This window comes from Coturnix japonica, chromosome 27 (genome assembly GCF_001577835.2).
Source record: "Coturnix japonica isolate 7356 chromosome 27, Coturnix japonica 2.1, whole genome shotgun sequence".
Taxonomy (NCBI): domain Eukaryota; kingdom Metazoa; phylum Chordata; class Aves; order Galliformes; family Phasianidae; genus Coturnix; species Coturnix japonica.
The window spans coordinates 778,962-799,140 of NC_029542.1; the positions used below are offsets into that span (position 1 = coordinate 778,962).

The 20,179-nt window shown below is 57.0% G+C and overlaps 4 protein-coding genes across 5 annotated transcripts; 2 read left to right on the forward strand and 2 right to left on the reverse strand.

Annotated features, from left to right (window-relative positions):
- CCDC103 (coiled-coil domain containing 103) lies at positions 1 to 3,852 on the forward strand. Of its 2 annotated transcripts, none has more exons than XM_015885473.2 (4): positions 1 to 136; positions 382 to 560; positions 1,471 to 1,621; positions 3,351 to 3,852. In XM_015885473.2, the coding sequence occupies exons 2-4, from the start codon at positions 418 to 420 to the stop codon at positions 3,807 to 3,809; spliced, it is 753 nt and encodes a 250-aa protein (XP_015740959.1). In that variant the 5' UTR covers positions 1 to 136; positions 382 to 417; the 3' UTR covers positions 3,810 to 3,852. The 2 variants fall into 2 exon arrangements, with proteins under 2 accessions (XP_015740959.1, XP_015740961.1); XM_015885475.2 differs by having other exon boundaries at positions 2 to 136; positions 1,471 to 1,603.
- Positions 3,853 to 3,971: 119 nt separating this feature from the next.
- Positions 3,972 to 6,540, forward strand: FAM187A (family with sequence similarity 187 member A). Its single transcript, XM_015885472.2, has one exon. It carries the CDS (start codon positions 4,974 to 4,976, stop codon positions 6,312 to 6,314), a length of 1,341 nt encoding a protein of 446 aa, XP_015740958.1. The 5' UTR covers positions 3,972 to 4,973; the 3' UTR covers positions 6,315 to 6,540.
- A 597-nt stretch (positions 6,541 to 7,137) lies between these two features.
- GFAP (glial fibrillary acidic protein) lies at positions 7,138 to 11,609 on the reverse strand. The gene is made up of 9 exons (XM_015885476.2): positions 11,147 to 11,609; positions 10,393 to 10,453; positions 10,133 to 10,228; positions 9,903 to 10,064; positions 9,656 to 9,781; positions 9,320 to 9,540; positions 9,145 to 9,188; positions 8,400 to 8,485; positions 7,138 to 8,248 (listed from the first exon to the last, which is right to left on the reverse strand). The coding sequence occupies exons 1-9, from the start codon at positions 11,575 to 11,577 to the stop codon at positions 8,207 to 8,209; spliced, it is 1,269 nt and encodes a 422-aa protein (XP_015740962.1). The 5' UTR covers positions 11,578 to 11,609; the 3' UTR covers positions 7,138 to 8,206.
- A 950-nt stretch (positions 11,610 to 12,559) lies between these two features.
- Positions 12,560 to 20,013, reverse strand: KIF18B (kinesin family member 18B). Its single transcript, XM_015885470.2, has 15 exons — positions 19,386 to 20,013; positions 18,262 to 18,419; positions 17,740 to 17,844; positions 17,439 to 17,549; positions 16,547 to 16,744; positions 16,296 to 16,472; positions 15,892 to 15,966; positions 15,653 to 15,741; positions 15,389 to 15,500; positions 15,077 to 15,192; positions 14,764 to 14,957; positions 13,904 to 14,402; positions 13,703 to 13,798; positions 13,498 to 13,583; positions 12,560 to 13,261 (listed from the first exon to the last, which is right to left on the reverse strand). The coding sequence occupies exons 1-15, from the start codon at positions 19,702 to 19,704 to the stop codon at positions 13,164 to 13,166; spliced, it is 2,433 nt and encodes an 810-aa protein (XP_015740956.1). The 5' UTR covers positions 19,705 to 20,013; the 3' UTR covers positions 12,560 to 13,163.
- Between the last annotated feature and the right edge of the window lie 166 nt (positions 20,014 to 20,179).

A 20,179-nucleotide genomic window follows, 5' to 3' on the forward strand; every position in this document is an offset into this window, starting at 1 on the left:
GTCCTGAAGGCGGCCCTGTCTCCATGACAACGGGAGTAGCGGGCGCGGCGGGCGGAGCTGGGCCCTGTCGCGATAGGAATTGAGGCTGCCGGGTCAGCGGGGCTCGTGGGCGGGGCCTGTCGCGATAGGAATGAGGGTGAGCGGCCCAGTGAGGGACCCAGCGGGGGATATCGCGACAGGAATCCCTCGGGGTGCTGTGTGTCGGCATGGCGGCCTATCGCGACATGAGGGGTCGGCTGCGAGCCATTATGGCAGCAGGGCCCACGCTGCCGCTGAGGTGATACCTCAGTGGGTATCGCTGTCACAACAGGAGCCTTATCCTTATCCGTATCCTTATCCGTATCCTTATCCTTATCCTTATCCTTATCCGTATCCCCACAGCTTGTCGCGCTCCTGTCGTGACTGTCGCGACAGCCGATGGACGCGGGCGGAGCTGTGGACATGGCGGCGCTGCGGGAGGAGCTGCGGGCCGCGCTGGAGGCCGACGAGAGGCACGAGAGGGAGAATAACGCCAAGCTCCGCGCCGTGAGGCAGCGCCTGGGGTCGTACCAGGAGTTCAGGTGGGAGCGGAGCCCCCCAGGTCTGTCAGACGCTGGGCCTTCCCGCAGGGCTCCTCCTGCTCTGCTGCTGGGCCTCCCCGGGGCAGGAGCCATCGCCTGCCCTGCCTTGGATGTCCCAGGGCTCCTGAATGGCAGCAGGAAGATCCTTGAGGGCAGGTGGTGCGGGACGCCCCCAGTGTCCTCCACCTCAGCCCCATCCCCTCACATCCACAGAGAGATCTGTAGATACATCCAGGACTTGACCAACACATGGCAGGCTCATCCCATGCTGGAGCATGTAGTGCTGGAAGCCTCATTCTGCCTTAATGTGGTCGTGCTGTCAGCTCTGAGTAAAGGGAAACCTTTAAAATGGCATTTATGGCATTGCTTGTCCGTGTAAAAGGACTCTGTGCCGCAGTTCTGTTGTTAGAATATGATCAAAAAACACATTCCTGCTCAGTACACAAGTACTCAGTACTCAAGCCTGCAATGTGGTGTGATATCAGCAGCCAGGAGCCATCCACAGGAGAGCAGAACAGCTTCTCTCCGTGGGTGCAGTTTCCCCACTCACGAGGGCCAGCAGAGCCCTGACCCCATTGGAAGATCTCGTTACTGGGAGGACTAACGAGCGACAGGCACAGACGTTCATCCCACGGGATGAGAAGAATGACATGAGCTGCTGAGTCCAGGCTGCTGCAATTAGTTACAGACGTCGGTGTAATGGGATGGCTGAGTAAGAAGGCCTATAAGAATGGAAGAGTTCTCCTGTGGAAGCCCCAAAGATATAAAATCTTACTTGTACCCCAGGAAAAACGCAGGAGAAAGAGGAGTCCTGCCAGTCCTTGGGCCCTGACTGCTGCAGGAACTGTTGGGTAGAAATGCCAATTCCATCACCCGTGTGTTTCACCTTGTGTCCTCTTGTTCCCTGCAGGGACATCGTGCTGGCATCACACCTGAGGCCTCTAGAGAAGAAGGACAAGATGGGGAACAAGAGAAACGTGCTGTGGAACCCCTGTGCAGGCCACATGAGGGGCCAGCAAGCCACCAAGGTGGAGATACCACAGGTGAGGGAGATAGCACAGGTAAGGGAGATCCTTTCTGGGGCCTTACCCACACCTAAATATTACTGCAGAATAATTTGGGTGTTATTTTAATGCACAAGAACTATTCGGAATTATTTCTACATGTGAGCAAGCCATCAGAATCCCCACTTCTGAGCTGCAGGGTTCAATCTCAGCCTGTTCTATGTGTTTGCATCAAGAATCAAATACCAGATGACCAAAGTCTCAGTGCTCTGTGTCTGACAGTGGCCAGAAATGGATTCTTGGGGAAGAGTGCCCTCCATTGACCGCGCTCCTCCAGCTGGCTGCAGTCTGGGGACTGAGAGCCAAGCTGTGCATCTGGATTGCTGTTTAATGGCCTCAGATAACACATCTTCTGTGAACAGAGCCAATTCTTCATCACCCCACAGTTTAATTATGCATGAAATGGAAAAGCGCTATTTTGTTTTCAACCTGCTGCCCGATGAGTTCTTTGGGTCATCCTCAGTTCTGCAGTTGGGAAACAGTGAAAAAACATTTTCTACCCATGATGGGACTGACATCTGTCCTGCTCCCATCAGAGGACTTTGTCCAACTCCTGGTCAGCTGGATGTCTTCTGGAATGGAAGGTGTTTCCATGTGCTTCCAGCTGCCCTTCTTTCCCTTAACTCCCTGGTGCTGGGTTGTCTTGACAGAGGCAGCACTTGAGTCTCAGGCACCCACTGGATCTGCAGAGATAAAGAACGGTCACTTCACTCTCCATTGGTTTCCTGTTAGCCCGCAGTGCTGGCTTTGCCATTTTGGTGTTTTCAGCCCCTGGTGACTCCTGGCAGCCCAGCACTACGATGGCAGTGGGACTGCAGCCTGGTGGGAGCAGCAGTGGGGTCTGTTCTGCACTGTTCCCCAGCTGGAGATGTTCTGCATGAAATTTTTGACAGTGAATTTCATCTCCCTGTTTATGTTGAGATCCTTTTTGCAGCTCTTCCAAGGCTGCTTTGTCTTCACTTGGACTGAGCAGTGATCTCCCCAGAGCAAATGCTGTTCCTAATCCCATTAATGCTCAGGCTCTGATCTCCAGGGCCTCTCCGCTTCATGTTTAGACACTGCCTGATGCTGCTGTGCCTCATTCTCAGGATCCGTATGAAAGCCCAAGCATTTTAATCCTTCTCCAGTCAGCAGTATGAGTTCAGCAGTTCAATTACATATGGTATAAACAGGATTTCTTTTTATCTGGAGATGCCACATTGAGCCGGGTATCTCTTTTTAGTCCAAGTGCTCTACTGCGGGTGTGTATGTTACAATATGTTACAAAACAGCATGGTAGGGTGTTTGTATAGGGTTAGGGTATATACAGGGTATATAAATTAATGCATTTTCTGGGCTTTAAGCCCTTTAGCTTTTTCCTCCTCACCTGTTTGATTTGCTCGAGAGGGACCCAAATTTCTGTGGGATTATCACAGCCCCTGTGAGATCCCTTTCAGTGGATGGTGGATCCAGAGTGGGCAGTGCGTTTGGGTTCCTGTGTTCATGTGCATTGCATTTCATCTCTCACCCACTCTTCCTTTATTTTTCTCTTAAGTCCTCTGGTTTCTCTTGGGCTCGATGAACCTGATATCCCTTAGTCTCTTTGCATGTGTTGCTGCTCACAAGCTTTGCACAGCTCTTTGTATGAGAAGCATCTGTCAGACATCCACAGACTGATAAGAGAGGGGGGAATAAATACCTTTGTGAGGAACAAAACACAAAACTTGACCATTATTTTCTCCTTCAGGAGCTGGAGCAACTGCCCAGAACCTCTGCTGAATTTTACAGAGATTGGCGCAGATGCTTACAAAGCGGAAAAGAAAAATACCAGCTTTTGCTTAAACTGGAGGGGAAGGCCTTGAGCAGAATCTTTCAGGCTGAGTTGGGTTTTGGTCTCCTGGGTGAGTTCCTTACCGTGCTGGCAGAGAACATCTGCCATGAAGACAGAGATGCTGTCCTTCAGATCTTACACAGCCTTTCTGGCACCAAACGCTTTGGGTTAAACCTGGATCTTCTGAGCACGTCGGAGAAGGAGAGCACCAGGGATCTGTTTAGGAAGCTGCAGAGCATGAGTGGGGGTTATTGGAGCCCTGGCCATCCCTGTGGCAAAGCGGAAGGGGAAGCCCACCCCACCGACACCAGCTTGCAGAAGGAAGCTAAGGAAAGGAGAGTGATGGAGCTGATGAGCTGTTACCAGGTCAGCTGAGGGAGCAGCAGAGGTTCTGCCAAATAAAGGTTAGCAACAGACATTGCGTTCCTTGTGATCTCTGGGTCGGTGTCCTCACAGGACAGATCTGTGAGAATCTCTTAAAAGAGGAGAATAAATGAGAGAAAGAACATTTAGGCTGGCATGTATGGAGGAGAGACCAAAACCCAAGTAATCCCTTCCCTTTTTCATCTCTGTCCATTGTCACTCTGTATTTAAGAAATGTAATCCAGGACATTTCACACTTAACCACACAACCAGAGCTGGTGGGGGTGGGAATGCAGTGCAAGGTGGTAACCTGGGGCTGACCCAACCAGCTGTTTTAAGCAGGGCTTGGTGTAAACCTCAGAGATGTTGTCAGACCGTGGTCCTGGACCAAGGTCTGCCTGAATTCTACATAAACTGAAATTTAGAAGGAACTGTCAGGCAACAGAGGGACTCTCCAATGCTATGTATTATCATGTCTGGGTTAATTAGCCATTCTGCTTAGGCTGCAGACTTCAGAAAGGCTCTCATATGGTACAGCTCAGCACCTGCCCACCACACTCTCCTGTAAGTCTAGTGTGGGAAGGTCTCCCAAGAGTTCTGTAGAGCACAGTGTTTACTACACTGCTCAGATTCCCTTGAATTCAGTTTAGAATCAACTACCAAATCCATTTGGTTCAAAAACCCAGTTAGAGGAGCAAAAGGCAGAATCAGCCCTGTCTGGCTTTAACTCACCCTCTCCCACCTCTGTAGAAACTCTAGGCCCCTTATTTCAGGCTTCTCTTGGCACTTGAGTGTAGGGTTTTGTGGCATGTATCTTGGGGACTGTGTCCCTGCAGTCTGTCATAGGTGCCATTCTTGTTGCCTTTGTGTAACACTTACCAGCCTGGAGGCTTACAGAAAGCCAAGAGGTAATGTCTTAAACAAAAAGGGAAGATCCTGAGGGCTCCCATTGTCAGAGTGGGGGATATTGATACAACAGGGAGGATACGGAACTCTAAATATCTTTTGTGAAAGAACCTATGGTTCTGGGCTACAGGTGAAGCTGCCAACAGGGAAGTTCTCCATGATCATCATCTACAGAGGAGTTGGTGCAATCCTTAATGTTTACTTTTTTCAAGAAAACAACAGCGATTTCCTTGTTCCCCCCTCCATTTACCTCCATGGCTGTGCTACACAATGGAGCTCTCTGCTGGTTGCCCCATAGCACAGCACAACACCTGGAAAGGTTCTAGAGCAGCTGGAAGGGTTCTAGAGCCCGTGTCTCAGACAACTGGGATGGAGACGTGGCTGCTGGGTGCTGTCCTTCTCTACATGGCAGATGTTCTCCACTCTTACGCGGTTGAGGAGAAAGATGATGTATTCCGGCGCATGGTATGTCCTGCTTTCCTGATGTTTGACAACGCCGCCTACTTGGCCGACATGACCTTCGAGCTCCCCTGCAACTGCAAGCCCGAGGAGGTCTCCAACGTCGTCTGGTATTTCCAGAAGAGCATGGGAGGCCACGAAACCACCGTCCTGACAGACTTTTCTGGCAACATGGTGCTCGACTCGGGCCACATCCACGTGGGCAGTGATGTGCTGAAGCGTTTCACCATCCGGATGTTCAGCCTCATCATTTTCCGTGCCCAGGAGTCAGATTCAGGACACTACATTTGTGGCACCAAGAAAGGGGATTTTTTTTATGGCTACGACGTGGATGTGCAGCCCACCAAACGCATCACAGTGGCATTCTTGGACGAAGGACAGCACGTCCAGGATGATTACACAGGGAAGGCCTTCAGCGTCTTCACCACCTTCTGGGACTGGACCAAATGCGACCGCTGTGGGGTGCGAGGTGAGCAGCGGCGCATTGGGCTCTGCTACATGCAGAGCACCCGGCTGCACCCACGCTACCGCACCGTGCTGCACAATGTCACCTCCTGCGGCTCCAGGGCTGTTCCTCCACGGTTCCAGCGCTCCGGCCGCCGCTGGAAGCCTGAGGTGGCGATCCGGAGCTGCACGACCCCGTGTGAGCAGGAGGACAACCCACAGGAGGGCGTGCAGGCCATCTCCAACATCATCCACAAGCTGGGTCAGAAGCCCTGGCTGCCCAATGTCCCCACGCAGTACTACAAGCACCCGCTGGGTAGGGATCTGGTCATTGCCTGTCCCAGGGCCCGACCTGAGCACGCCGTGGCGTGGGACTGGGACTCTGTGCGGCTCTACCGCTCCCGCTACCTCGTGGGTGTCAACAGGACCATGAGAGTCTTCATTGACCACGGAAACCACCTGCACATCCGGCGGGTCCGCTTCAGTGACAGAGGCACCTACTTCTGCTGGAGGGAGGGCAAACTGGTGGCCGGACTGCGGCTCACCGTCAGCTACGAGTCCAAGAGCCGCCGCAAGCTTACTGACCCCGAGACCATCTACATCCTCAAGGCCATCAGTGTGAGCTACATCCTCATTGGGGCCATCTTCTTCAGCATCCACTTGAGCCGCTGCTGCTGGCGGATGCTGCGGTCCTCAGCGAGGACATAGCATCAGTCTTACACCTTGCACCATTCCCTTATGGGCAATTTATGGTTTTCACCACTAGAAATGCTGCTCGTGCCCTCTTATCCTCCACTCGGGGTTGTGCTGTGATGAAGACCAAAGTGGAAAGTCCCATTGCGCTGTGGCAGGGATTTGCCACCACTGTGTCACTTCCTGGCCACACTGAAGGCTTGTGGTGGGGTTTTAACCTCAGTAATCCTGTTTGAATGAATAGCTGGAGTCGTTGCAGTGTTTTCTGGCTAAACACCATGGAGTTCTTCTGCCATGTCGGTGATTTATTAGGGCTGTTTTTCTAAGAGGCCACTGTAATCCTCCAGACTGTTCTACTCCAATTAATTCTGGCTTCCCTTACCTTTTAAAAAGTGCCAGTCATATCCCCAGTGCCAAATGTGTTCCTCAAGGCCAACTGCAGCCCAAAGCTGCCCACTAAGGCCAACAGCAGTGACAAGGACCCTCCTATTCCTGGTGCCAACTGTGCCCCAAAGGGCACCAACATTTCAAGACACTCAATGTTTGTGCAAGATCCTCAGCTGGAGCAATCTCATTTTTAAGAAGCTGAGTTTATGCATTTTTATTTTCTTTCTGCACCACAACGTGGTGGGCTGGAGCTCAAGGAGCATTGGGACACCACTCTGAGACATAGGGTTTGGGTACAGGTTTGGGTGGAGCTGTGCAGAGCCAGGAGCTGGGCTCTGATCCACGTCCCCCTTCCAGCTGGGGGTATGCTCTGATCAGCTCTGCCCCGGCTGATCCCAAAAACACACCGCCCTGCAGCTTGTCCTGCAGGTTACAGTCACAACCACAGACATAGCACTTGTGTTAGGCTTTATTTCGCATCTCGTGTTGTTGCAACATTAGGGCATTAATCCAGTAGCAATAAGGGCTGCAAAGCTCCATCCAGCTCATGGGGGACAAAGTGACCCGCAGCACTATCACTCTATAACACATCCTGCCCTGGGAACAGTCCCTGTGGAATTAGGAGCTGCAAAGCTCTGTGCTGAGCTAGAGGATGTGGAGATAAGCAGGGTGAGGAGGCAGTACCCATGTAGCAACCTATGGGCTCACGTTATAGGGCAAGGGGATTGCTGGTGAGTGGGTGCTGCTGCATTAGGTGGCAGCAGGGCACGTTTAGCTCATGGTCAGTGGCTAAAACAAAGTGAGTATTGGGTCTGCAGGGGCCCCAGGTGGGTGACATGCACTGGGAGAGAGCACAGGAGACAGGGCCACGTGGAGCTGAGGGACAAGATTTCTTCCAGCCCCTCGAGAATGCCTGTGCAGAGCTGGGCTCGGGCCATGAGCCCCCTGACTGTCTCTGCATCTCTGGAGATAGGAGCACCGTGGTGGGGGACACACCATTAGGGTCAGAACAGTCCCATGGCACCGTGCCCTGGAAAAGCCAACAAAGACTCCCACCCTGCTGTGCCCATTGCTGCTCCAGCCCCACAACCACTCTGTACCCCCAGGCACCCTGCTCAGACCCCACACCATCACCCTTCTCCCCATCCCAACATCGACCTGCCTCCCCATATGCTCCATCCTCCTCTTCCTCCTGCCTTGGCTAAGCCCAACTGCTGCTTGGCAACAGGAAAACATCCCTGACCATGCGGTGCTGTGTTCCCCCCAGCCCTCCCAGGGATGCTCAGGACATGGTTGGGATGCTCAAGGTGGTCTCCTGCACCAGCAAGGTGGGAAGTGTGGAGCAATGCCCCCAGATCTCAGCCCTGGCCAGACCAGCACAGGAGTCCCTGGGGCATGGGGTGGTGGGAGAGGTGAGGGTGGGTTTCTCCTGTGGCTGTGGCCCCACCACAGGGCTCCATCGCAGCATCGGGTGGGATCTATGGAGCTACAGCTACAAGCGTGGCTATGAATCACACACTCTACACCACCTCCTTGTGCTCCTGCTTGGACTCCTTGATCACCTGGAAGCAGAAGGAGAGGGACTGTCACCCCATCAAGTCCATCTAAACATGTCTGGGGACAGAGCCCGTGCACATGACAAACATCCCCCCTTGGGGACACCTTGAGGATGGAGGGGAAAGGGTGTGGAAGGCGCAGTTGAAGACTTCCCACCTCTCCATCTCTTGTCTCCACTGTTTTGACCACAATGCTTCTCTTCAAATGAGCTTCTGACACAGATTTGGTGTCCAGGCTTGTTTCTAGGAGACATGGATGGGACAGGTTGGTGACCCAGTGCCCCATATATGACCCCTCCACCCCATACACCTTGAAGGGTCCCAAAAGGAACTAGTTGGGCTGGAAAATCCTGATCTGTGGGAGTGAACGCTATAGGCCTCAGGAGGAATGCTGGCACTGGGTTGTGGTTGGGGACCTTGTGGCTGGAGACTGGGTTGTGACCTTAGGTATGAAGGTGGCACTGAGGATGTGTCTGGCTTCAGAATGTGGCTGGTCTTGGGGACACAGTTGGCACTGGGGATATGATTGGCTTCATCAGTGGTGTTGGCCTTGGTGACATGGGTTGCTTTGAGATGTGGTTGGCCTTAGGGACAGCATCGTGCTTGGGGGAATGGTGGGCACTGAGCTGTGGTCAACACTGAGTATGAGGGCAGTACTGGGGACACAGCTGGTGATGGGCGCACAGTTGGCACTCAGAACACAATTACCCTCATTGTTGAGGTTGGCCTTAGAGACATCATTGGCCTCAGCAACAGGGTTGACCCTTGGGGAATGGTCGGCACTGGGGACGTGGCCATGGCATCGTGCTCATCCCCTCTATATCTTGGGACTGTGGGGGACCCTTCAGGCACAGAGACCTGGCAGCCCCCCCTGCCCCCATCCCACACAGCCGCAGCCTCACCTCGGATCTGCAGGTTGGAGAAGCTCTGCACAGGGACGGTGATCCTGCGGGAGCAATGGGAACGTTGGGGAGAGCACTGGGTCCCCATGTGTGAGCAGGAGGGCTGCAGGGTGCTCACCAGACCCAGCAGCACCAAAAAGGCCCCGAGATAGTTCAGGACAGGGGGGTCCATCACCTGCTCTCCTCGCCCTCCAGCAGCTTCCTGTAGGTCGCAATCTCAATGTCCAGGGCCAGCTTGACGTTCATCAGCTCCTGGTACTCCCGCAGCTGCCGGGCCATCTCCTCCTTCAGGCCGCGGATGTCCTCCTCCAGCCGCCCCACTGTGTCCTGGTAGGCGGACGTCTCCAGCGCGTAGCGCTCCTCCAGCTCCCGCAGCTGCCGCTCCAGGGACTCGTTCTGGTGACCATTGTGGGATGTGATGCCCTCGATGCCACCTCCCTCCATGGGCACCCACCCATGGTGGCACGACCCAAGGATGCGTCCCACCTCATGCCCCATGGGTGGCACCTACCGAGCCCCGCAGAGCCTCCAGGTCACAGGTGAGGGCCTGGAGCTGCCGCCGGTACTCGTTGGCCTCATGCTTGGCCGCACGCAGGGCCTCTGCATGGCGGGCAGCTGCATCCGTCAGGTCTGCAAACTGGAAGGGACGCACCGTAGGGTCAGCTCTCCAGTGCCACTGCCCCATAGAGCCACCCAGCCACAGGAGCAGCCAGCCCAACCCATGGGGGTGATATATGGGGACAAGGTGCCACCCGCACCTTGGATTTGTACCACTCCTCGGCCTCCTGCAGGTTAGTGACGGTGATGGACTCGTACTGAGTGCGGATGTCACGCAGCGCTGCCGTCAGGTCTGGCTTGCTGGCGTCCACCTCCACGTGCACCCGGTGCTGGGCCAGCTGCTCCTGCAGCTCCCGCAGCTCCTGCAGGGAAGCGGGGTCAGCACAGCCATGGGATCCACCCCCAGAGCCCCACATCACAGCAGCGTTACCTCCTCGTGCACCTTCTGCAGGAAGGCCACCTCGTCCTGCAGGGTCCCCACGCGACGCTCCAGGTCGAGGCGAGCCAGGGCAGCAGCATCAACATCCTGCCACCAGGTGACATGGAGGGATCGTACCCAGGGTGGGCATGGGGGTCTGTGCCCCCATCCCTGCCCATCCCTCCATCCCATCCCATCCCATTCCAGCCCTGTCCACAGAGCCCAGGAGAGGAGGACTGGCCCCCACTCCCCATCCCATCCCCTACCCTCACCTGCCGGTATGCAGCCAGGGTGCTCTCAGCCTCCAGCCGCAGGGTGACCTCCTGCTGCAGCCTTCAACAGAGCAGTGACGCATTACTTATTAGGTGCCATTACTCGTTAGGCACAGTGCCTCATTACTCATGGTGGCCACGTGCAGCTCAGCCCCATAGACAGACCCCCCTAGTGCAACCCCACTGCACTTATACCATCCCAGTAGCCATTTCTTAGTTCTGCTGGCTGCTTTGGTCCCCATCACTACCCTAGTTATTATCCTGGTCCTGATGACCTTGTTAGTGCTGCTGGGCTCCCCAATACTTGTTCCAGTAGACAACTTTGTCCCTGGGATCACTATTGTCATGGTGGGCACACCGGTCCTCATCACCATCCTGGTCCTCATCCTGGTTGTGGTGGCCACTCTGATCCCCAGTACCACCTAAATCCCCATTAACACCTTGGTCCCCATTCTCAACCTTGATCCAGTCCCTGTCATCCACCATGATCCTTGTGGCCACCCTGCTCCCTGTTTCCACTCCGGCCCTGCTGCTCATCCCATCACCCATCACCACGCAGGTCCCCATCCTGGTCCCATTGGCCACCCCAGTCCCCATCGTTATCCCCCCTGGTTACAGTGTCTGCCTTAATCCCCACCACCTCCTCAATCCTCATCACCGCTCTGTTCCCCACCACCAAACTGGTCCCCATCCTTGTCCTGTTGGCCACCTCAATCCCCACCCCCCAATCCCCCATTGCAGGACCCCCCCATACTTGTCCCGCAGGCTCCCCAGCTCCTCAGCCAGGCCGTCCCTCTGCACCTCGGCGCGGGCCTTGGCGGTGCCCAGCAGCTCCACGCGGCGCCGCAGCTCCCGCAGCTCCTCCTGGTACACGTCAGCCAGACGGGTCGGCTCCTGCTCCCGCACCCGGTTCAGCTCCAGCACCAGCACCTTATTGCGCTGCTCCAGCAGCCGGACCTTCTCAATGTAGCTGGCGAAGCGGTCGTTCAGCTCCATCATCTCCACCTTCTCGTTGGTTCGGGTCTCCCTGAACTCCGAGTTGAGGAGGTTGGCCATAGAGAAATCCATCCTGCTCGATGTGTGGGGTGTGGGGTGAGCGCTGCGGGGACGGGGCCGCGCTGTGGGGCTCCATGATGAGACAGTGGGGCTGGAGCGGCGGCCGTAGGATGACCAGCGGCTCTCCATGGTGAAGGTGGGTGCGATGTGAGCCGTGGTGGGGTTTTATGGCCATGGCATTGGCTGGAGGCCACGCAGCACAAAGCTGGGCTTTGTGGCACCCAGCGGGGGGGAGGGGGGGGCTGAGGGCTGGCAGCCAGCCCTGTGTGCTAAATAGTGCTGGCAGTGCCCAGAGAGCAGGGGGTAAAAGCTGGGGCAGAGCGGGGACACAGTGCCCATGGGGCAGCGTGGGTGTGTGGGGCACTGTAGGTCCTGGGTGCGATGCCATGGGGCACTATGGGGTGAACCTGGCAGAGCAGGAAGGCTGCTAATTAAGGCCAGCTTTAATTAGCTGAAACGTCCTGAGCCCATTCCAGCCCAGTGGTGCCAGAGCTGTCTCAAAGGTCTCAGTGTGCCCAGCACAGCAATGAGATCCCTTTGTGCAGCGCCGGGAAATGGGCACGGGGTGAGGGTGGGGGCAACGGGCACAGGGACATTGCTGGGCTCAATGGGGTACGGGCATGGGGACAGCCCGGGGATGGACCAGGATCAGCTCAGTGGCTGTGGGTGGGGGACAGAGCCCATAGGTGACAGCTAGATGGCAGCCAACAGCTGAGAAAACCCAACTAGCATGGGAACAAGGGCCGGGCCCCAGCCCAGAGCAATGGGGAGGAACACTGGGAGCCCCTTAACACCCCCCCCTCCGCATTCACAGCCCTGCATCAGGCATCGTCCTTCAGCACCCCCAGCCCCAGGTTTGGTTCTAGAGCTGCAAAACCACAACCCCTATGTGCTGAGAGCCCAAGTGGGGCAGGGACAGCTCTGCTGCTGCACTGGGAGCCCTTTGGGACCCCCCTCCCTTCCCCAAATCCACGTGGAGGGATGGGGCAGAGGGTGCCCCCACTGTGGTCTCCCAGGATTTATTTTCTCCCCGCTCCCACGCAATGGGATCAAAGCAGAGATGCTGTCACTGCGGGGACACAGAGCCAGCCCCCCCCCCCGCCTTAATGAGGCAAACGAATGTAGAAGCTTTAATTAGAAGCTTCCAGCCTGAGAGAAGACAGAGGGGAGAGCAAAGTAGGGCAGAGAGCAGTGACCCCAGCCCCTATGGGGAGCGCTGCATGGGACAACGGGGCCAGAACATACCAGGGGCTGTGGGGCAAAGGCAGCCATGCAGCTTTTGGGGCCTCGGTGCAAAGTCATCACCTCTGCTGGTGGCCCCAAGGACCCCACAGTAGAGGGAGAAATGCTCTGAAGCCCCAAAGGGACAATAGAAAACCACCCCTGGGAGCCCAGCACCGCTCTGAGGCTGAGGGGGGAGAAGCAGCCCCACATCTTCCCTCACTCCTTTGGGTTTAAGCTGTAAGATTTATTAAAAGCGCGTGGTATTGCTTAGCATTGCCCATCTGTCAGCACTCGACACCCCGAGAGGGGCTGAGAGGGAACAGCAGTGATCCATCTGCTACAAAATACATGGGGCTGTGCAGAGGGAGGAGGGCAGGAGGGAGCAGGGAAACCAGCCAGGGAACAGCAGGGCAGTGTTTGGGGTGGTCGCCCTTCTACCTCCCTGGCAGCTGCATGTGGGGCCACGTGAGGGGTCCTGGATGTGAGGGACATCAGCACAGCAGCTTCATTGCTTGTGAGGTGGGGGCTCTGGGGGCACCATCTCTGGGGCCGCTCCGACCCTTCCAGGTGAGCCCAGGAGGGGGATGCTCTGAAACAGGAGAGAAAGGGAGGAAGGGGATGAAAAGGCAAAACCTACAAACCCACTGCCAGCCCCAGCCTTACAGCCATGCCCAGACCCCCAACACCCCTTCCCAAGGATGTGGCCATAGGAAGGAAGCAGCAAACCCAACAAGCACATCCCAACAGCCCCAGACACACCAACACCGGGTATTTAGCCCCTGGTGTAACTGCATCAGGGATGGGTGGAACTCCTGTAGGACTCACCTGGGATACTCTGGGGCTGCACAGACCGCCAGCTGCTGCTCGAGCTGATGCAGCTCTGGACCCCACCCAGTGAATGGGAAGCAGTGCTGTGAAGGAAAAGGGGACATGTGGGGATGGTCATATAAACCCCAGGCTGCCAGCAGGCAAAAAGGGGGTCCCAGCCCCACAGGGAAGCATCCACAGCAGCAAATGGCTGCCATCTCACCTCACTGCTCCCCTCCGCTTCCGCACAGACCCTTTGGAGATGGAGGACGGCTTCGGGATGGAGGAACCCTTCATGGAGAACACCGGGATGGAGGTTCTGCAGGGAGGAAGAAGGGTCAGAGGGTAAAGCACTGAACCCAAAGGGGAAAGGAGGAGCAGGTTCTTAAGGATGCTGTTTGTGTCCGAGTGGTACAGCACCAACCTGGGCACAAAGGGGCCCTCCTGCTTCTTTAGGGCACATGGGGCGCTCTCCCAGCTGGGCAGGCTGAGGGCTCCCGGCTTGGAGACGTCCTCAGAGAGGCTGTAGGTCACATTGAGGTCGCACACAGTCGGGGTGCAGCAGTTCTGGGCTGCTGATGTCCTGAGGGGCGCACGCCCTTTGGTGACGGTCAGAGGGCAGATTTTGGGGGTGCAGCTCGGCAGCAGCTGTGTGGATTGGGGCTGTTTAACACACGGGGTGTGTGGGCTCCACGGCGCCTCCGCTTCATCCCCGTTGCTCAGTGGGGAGGATTTCCGCTGGCGCTTCGCCCGCGTGTTGAGGCTGCGTGGTGTTTCCAGGCTGGAAGTGCTGCTCATCTCAGATCTCCTCCTCTTCTTCACCGCCACTTTAGGGCTGGGGAGTGAAGTGAGCTGCTGCAGGCGGCGCAGGGCAGCTCTCGTCATGGGGATGGTGGACTCAGTGCTGAGCACTGAGGGTGATGCTAAAGGAGAAGCAACACGCACAGTCAGCACCGTCTGCAGTGTTCACATACATCCCCAGCCCTCAGCATCACCCCAAACGCTGCCATTTCCCAGCAGGTATCACCAAACCACGCTCACATCCAACCCAGAGGGACGGAGCTACTGCAAATCCCATCCTAAAAGCACTAGAGCGGTTCCAAGGGAAATGTGCAATGGCAAAGCTCAGCCTGTCCTTGGAAAAGAGTCTGCAGAGCCCTCAGCCTCACTGCTGGGCTCATGTTGTGGCACTGGGGGTGAGGAGGGAAAGCTACAGACTGAGCAAGGACAGCAACCATTACATGAGACCAGAAAAGACAGGGATCAGAGCTGCTGGTTGCTCACCATCACAGCCCGGCTGTGTCCTCAGGGCTGGAGTGGCCCCACTGGTGTCTGTGGGCTGAGGGCTCACAGCTGCCTCCTGCTGCACCAAGAGCTGCAGCTCCTCGAATTCAGTGACCATGGCAGGAGTGAGGAGGTTGGCAGCCTTCAGCAGGGAGTACTGCTTCTGGGCAACGCTCAGAACGGCAGCTATGAGCCTGTGACAGAGGGGGAACAGCATCAGATAAATGAGTCTGGGCAGAGGCAGCCCCTCAGCTTCCAAAGTCAGTCAGTTTGGCCACCTGAACCAGGAGGGGCACACAGAGGAAGGACTCACCTGTCTGTGTGGCTGCGGGATAAATGCTGTGGAAGGAGGTTCGGTTTCTTCATTCCCAGCTGAAGATCTGCCTGCTGGGAGGGGCTGGAGCTGCTGGGGGGCATTGCCTCCAGAACCTGGAACAATATCCCAAAGTGAGCCCTTACCTGACCTAAATGGAGCAGAGTCTCATCCTCCAAACTTCTTTATCTAAAAGTTGAGGTGTTTTGCTAGCAATAAGGAGCTCACACTACGCCAGCACCCCAGGACTGAGCTCCTGCCCTCTGTGCCATGTGGGCATTGGATCACCAGCCCTCCCACTCCTCCTCTCACCTCCTCCACTGCTCCCTGAGCATCCTGCCCGGCTCCCAGCTCCTGCTGCTCCCCATCACTTTCCCTGCGAACACTCGGGGCTGAGCAGCTCTTTGGGACGGCTCCTTCCATCCTACAGAAATGAGAAGGGAGGAAAAAAACTCATTGGGAAAACAGTCACGTTTGGGATGGATCACTAAGGACAGTGTTTGGGATTCCCAGCCCAGCTTCCTTCAGGACTTACTCCAACTCAGCATCTCCTCCCCACCAGCCCCACAACCTCACCTGGGGGAAGGCAGCAGCACTGGTATCTGTTTTCCTGCATCCCGGGCAGCGTCCTCATAGGCTCGGAGCTTTGCCTGCAGATCTGCCACCTGCAGAGAAGAATCAGCTGTACCACAGCTGGATCGGCTGCCCCACAGAGCTCAGAGCTCTCCCAGCAGGCAGCACCACCACACAGCTCACAGAGGAGCTCAGAGGTGCACACACCAACCAAAGCACAGCTGAAAGTCAGAGCACCTCACCTCCGTTTTCAGCTGCTCACAAATTGTGGCGTATTTACTGATGTGGCAGTCGAGGCTGAGCACGTTGCTCTTCAGCTGCAGAGACAGGAATGGGCAAGAGGTCAGAAAGTGGTGCTGAGCACAGATCCCTCCTCAGTGCTGGAGCGGAGCCTGCAGATGGCACGAGCCATGCACAGGGATGTGCTGTCCCTGCCAGCAGCCCTGCTGGGATGAGGGGCTTTGGCACAGACTGCACACTGAGTCCTCAGCTTCATTTGGCCAGAGGGGCTGGATAACAACCCAACAGATCACCCAACCCAGAGCATGGAGGCACCTGCTGACCCACCCCACACACCAGGGCAGGCTGTGAAACCCAACTCCTTCCCACCAGCTCCCAAACCCTCAGCAGAAGATGAGCTCCTCACCAACAGCTTGATCTCCTTGGCCCTGTTGGCATATTTGAGAGTGTTGTAGGTGTCCTCGTAGGCCAGCGAGGAAGGGCTGACAGCAGCAATCATAATGGTGCGGCAGTTGCCACCGATGGAGTCCTTCAGCAGGCGCGTCAGCTTGCTGTCCCGATACGGGATGTGGGTTTTCTTGCTCTGCACCAAGAGAGTGAGGAGCTGCTCAGCTTTTGGGAGCTGGGCACTCAGCAGGGCACACCAGGCAGTGTTACCTTTGCATCAGCCAAGGCGTTGATGACGTTGATGAGGGCCAGCAGTGAGCGGTTGATGTTTGCACCCTCCCGGAGACGTTCTCCTTTGGTCTTGGAGACAGAAGCTCTTTCGGAGCCCGCCAGGTCAATCAGGCTCATCTTGGCGACCTGCAGGTCCTGAGCAAGGCCCACAACACGGTCCTGCTGCTTCACGTAGATCTGTGAGCACAGAGACTGGTGAGGCCACAACCCAACGAGGACGGGCAAACCCAACGCTGGTGGAGTCCTCTAGGCATTGCCTTGCAGTGCCTGGGGAGCACCTAGGACATGTTCTCAGTGCTGAGCCCAGTTCCCATGTCGTATCCCAATCCTGCACCCTCACCAGCCCGTGCCTGGCTCACCAGCAGGCAGAGCCAGCAGCAGGGAGGGCACATTTCCAGCACTGCTAACGGATGTGCAGCAGGCAGGAGTCCAGCACCCAGCTGGGAAGGCATCCAGACACCTGGACTTCCCCTGCACGCAGCCACCAGGTTCACACAGAGATTGCAGGCAGAGCCCTCAGTCTCCCCACGCAGCCGTGACGGCGCTGCTAATTCAGGGAAGGGCCTGGATGGAATTGAAATCAATAGGAAGGCTTGTGGGGGAGAGCACTGACACAGTGAGGACAAAGAGAGCAGGGAACGTAAATCCCAGCTCTGTGCTGAGGGGGACGATGGGGCAGATAAGCCCTGGAGGTTCCAAGGCCACAGGTGGGTCCCCAGGCAGCTGGTGGAAGGCACCCAGACCACAGTAGAGGTAGGGCTGGGGGTTTTTGGTGTCCCTTCCAACCCAACCTGTTGCAATTCCACAGTTCTAAGATCTCTAAGGTTCTTTCCAAGCCAACCGTGCTGTGGTTTTATGGCTCAGCCCTCACCTGGAAGACTGCATGAGAGCGGGAGGAGGTGGCGTTGGCGTCCGTGGGGTGCTGCGTCCGGTTTTTGTTGCCATTGGCCAACATCTCCAGGAGCTGCTCTGCTGATCTGGGCTGGAATGGAGCAGAGGGGTGGGTATGAGCAGGCTGGGCACCCCAGGTAACCCCCACAGCAACCCAGCATTAAGCAATGACAATTGGGACGCAAGGCATCCCGCTGCCCTGGGGCGTCCCCTTCAGCTCAGGGTCAGACTTGCTGCTAAGACAGTGTTGCACAGAGCCTGTGCCCACTCCTCACACCCACCTGGTGGAAGGAGAGCCCCTGGACCACGACTCCTTTCTCTGGATCCTCCCGGATGGCCAAAGGCCCCTTAGGCTCCAGCAGGTCATGGATCTGCTCGTTGTACACCTGGATCAGGGAACACACGGGCTGTTACCCCAGCATTGAGGAGCTTTGCACATGAGGGTCACACAGTCTGATCAGATGAGCCCCTCCCACCCCAACACCCTGCAGGGCACTGCCCAGACACAACACAGAGAGGCTGACAGTGCTCTAAATGCAGAGGACAGCCCTCCAGGGCTTTACTTGCAAGTCACTGTGCCACTGCTCCTCCTGCTCAGCCCTTTCAGATTGCTAAGCAGACTGCAGGCACCACGGCAGCTCAGTAAGGCAGAACAACTTCCCATTCCCCAGATGGGAGGAACCAGCAACACCAGTTCCACACCTGAATGCAGCTGGGACAGCGGGTGCCCCAAACACTGGGGACACAAACTGTAGAGCTATGGGGTCAGCACCAGCCCCAAAACACACCAGGGACACACATACCTCCTGGTAGGAAACAAGCACCTCGCAGCTCTTCTCATCCTTCCTGGCCTCAATCCTCCTGTACAGCTCTGCCATGGTGAGGTACATGATGCCCGGGCTCTGCTCTGAGCCCAGCATGGTGTAGGTTTTCCCTGCTCCAGTCGCACCGTAGGCAAACACTGCAAGGAAGGAGAGGGGTGTTTGAAACTGTCAGCAGCGTGACGTCCCTGCAGCAGAGGCTGCAGCAGAGCAGGTCACTCGCAGCCGTCGCAGAGCGGTTCAATAGTTAATTACCCTCAGCACTCTCTGCACTATCCCCCAGTGCAATTTCTCTCTCATTTCAGCTGTCAGCATCTCTAATTTAGCGGATAAAGACAGGACGAGTCCCTGTGCCGTCACCCATTCAAACACTCTGAGGCCACATTTGAGCCACCCTCCAAGCTGAGCACCCCCAGGTCTCCAGCTGAGTGAAGGAGTTTCTTTCTCCAGACCTTGCAACTCATCTCCATTCCCCAACCCTTCAACACCCTCTGTGAAGCATCAGCATCAGAACAGGACGCTAATCTAGAGCACCTCAGCCTTTCTCCCCATTAGCTTTGGGAATATCTCATTTGAGGATCTGGGAGTTATTTCATACAGAGACAGGAGACGCTGCCAGGTGGGCACGGTGACAGAGCCAGGAATAGCAGCGTGCAGCCCCAGCGCCCATTACGCTGCGCTGCTGACAGCCTGAAAGCAGCACGAGGAGCTGCAGGGCTGGGCAAGGAGCGCTCAGACCTGGTCTGTGTGCACTGCAGGGCTGGGTGATGTGTGAGGAGCACGGCAGCTCCCAGAGCATCCCAGTACATACCTGTCTCACCCAACCTCCTGCTCAGCATCTCAGGCTCTTCTCACTGTGTTCCCCCTGTGCCAGGGACACCCTGACCACACCTACAACCCCCAGCTCGATGCTGTTGGCAGTTCAGCACTGTCTGCTCCCACGCTGCTGTTTTATGACCCCGATCCCCCTCTCATCCTTTGGGTTTTCCACCATGCTGCCAAAGTCAAGGTATGAGATGCCAGCAGACGCCCCTTCCCACTCTATGGATATCCCTATGAGGGTCACATCCCAGCTCTGCTGACCCCCCCAGCCCCCCAGGCCGTACCGGAGCAGTTGTATCCATTGAGGACTCCATCCAACACGTCCCGTGTCGTGTGCTGGAACACCTCCTGCTGCGTGGCCCCCTCCCCAAACACGCGATCGAAGACGAACTTGATGTCCTTGCCGCGCTGTTTGGAGCCGCGGGTGGGCAGCGGGTGCAGCGCGGTGCCGTGGGGTCCGCCGGGCTCGTCGGGGTCGAAGACGAGGATGTGCTGATCCACCACGTGCAGCACCGAGTGCGCGGCCCCCTCACGTTCATTGGGGGCGGGCGGTCGTACACGCACCATTACGGCCACGGTGCCGCCCTCGGCCGGGGGGTCCATGGCCACGGGGACACGGAGCTCGGTGGGAGCAGCCTGGGATCCACGCACAGCGGAGGGGCCTGAGGTCCCACAAAGCGACGACCCCCACGGCCCCACAGTCCCCCTTACAGCCTATAGACCCCAAGGGCTCCGTAGCCGCCGTGCTATGGGTCCTATGAGCTCTTTGCGGCCTGTACCGACACCCCGCAGCCCCTTCAGATCCCACAGCACCGCACCGGGCCCTGGGCCGGCCCCGCGGCCTTACAGCCTTTGTTTGCGGCTTCTATCGCGGCCCTGAGGCCCACAGCCCCCCGTAGGCCCCACACCGGCCCCCCGTAGGCCCCACACACGCCTCACGGACCCCCGTAGGCCCCACAGACCCCCGTGGGCCCCAAACCAACCCCCGTGGGCCCCACACACCCCGTAGGCCCCGCTCAGCCCCTCAGTTCCCTCGGTCCGGTCCCGCCCCCCCACTCACCCGCCACTTCCGGCCCTC

Coding starts and splice junctions, on each gene's coding strand:
- CCDC103 (XM_015885473.2), top strand. CDS start 418: ATGGACGCGGGCGGAGCTGTGGACATGGCGGCGCTGCGGGAGGAGCTG. Junction 561..1,470: donor GGGTCGTACCAGGAGTTCAG/GTGGGAGCGGAG, acceptor TGTTCCCTGCAG/GGACATCGTGCTGGCATCAC. Junction 1,622..3,350: donor AGGTGAGGGAGATAGCACAG/GTAAGGGAGATC, acceptor TTTCTCCTTCAG/GAGCTGGAGCAACTGCCCAG.
- FAM187A (XM_015885472.2), top strand. CDS start 4,974: ATGGAGCTCTCTGCTGGTTGCCCCATAGCACAGCACAACACCTGGAAA.
- GFAP (XM_015885476.2), bottom strand. CDS start 11,577: ATGGAGAGCCGCTGGTCATCCTACGGCCGCCGCTCCAGCCCCACTGTC. Junction 10,229..10,392: donor CCCTGGCTGCATACCGGCAG/GTGAGGGTAGGG, acceptor ACCTGGTGGCAG/GATGTTGATGCTGCTGCCCT. Junction 9,782..9,902: donor AGGAGTGGTACAAATCCAAG/GTGCGGGTGGCA, acceptor CGTCCCTTCCAG/TTTGCAGACCTGACGGATGC.
- KIF18B (XM_015885470.2), bottom strand. CDS start 19,704: ATGGACCCCCCGGCCGAGGGCGGCACCGTGGCCGTAATGGTGCGTGTA. Junction 17,845..18,261: donor TGCTTGTTTCCTACCAGGAG/GTATGTGTGTCC, acceptor TCCCTGATCCAG/GTGTACAACGAGCAGATCCA. Junction 15,967..16,295: donor CCAAGGAGATCAAGCTGTTG/GTGAGGAGCTCA, acceptor CTGTCTCTGCAG/CTGAAGAGCAACGTGCTCAG.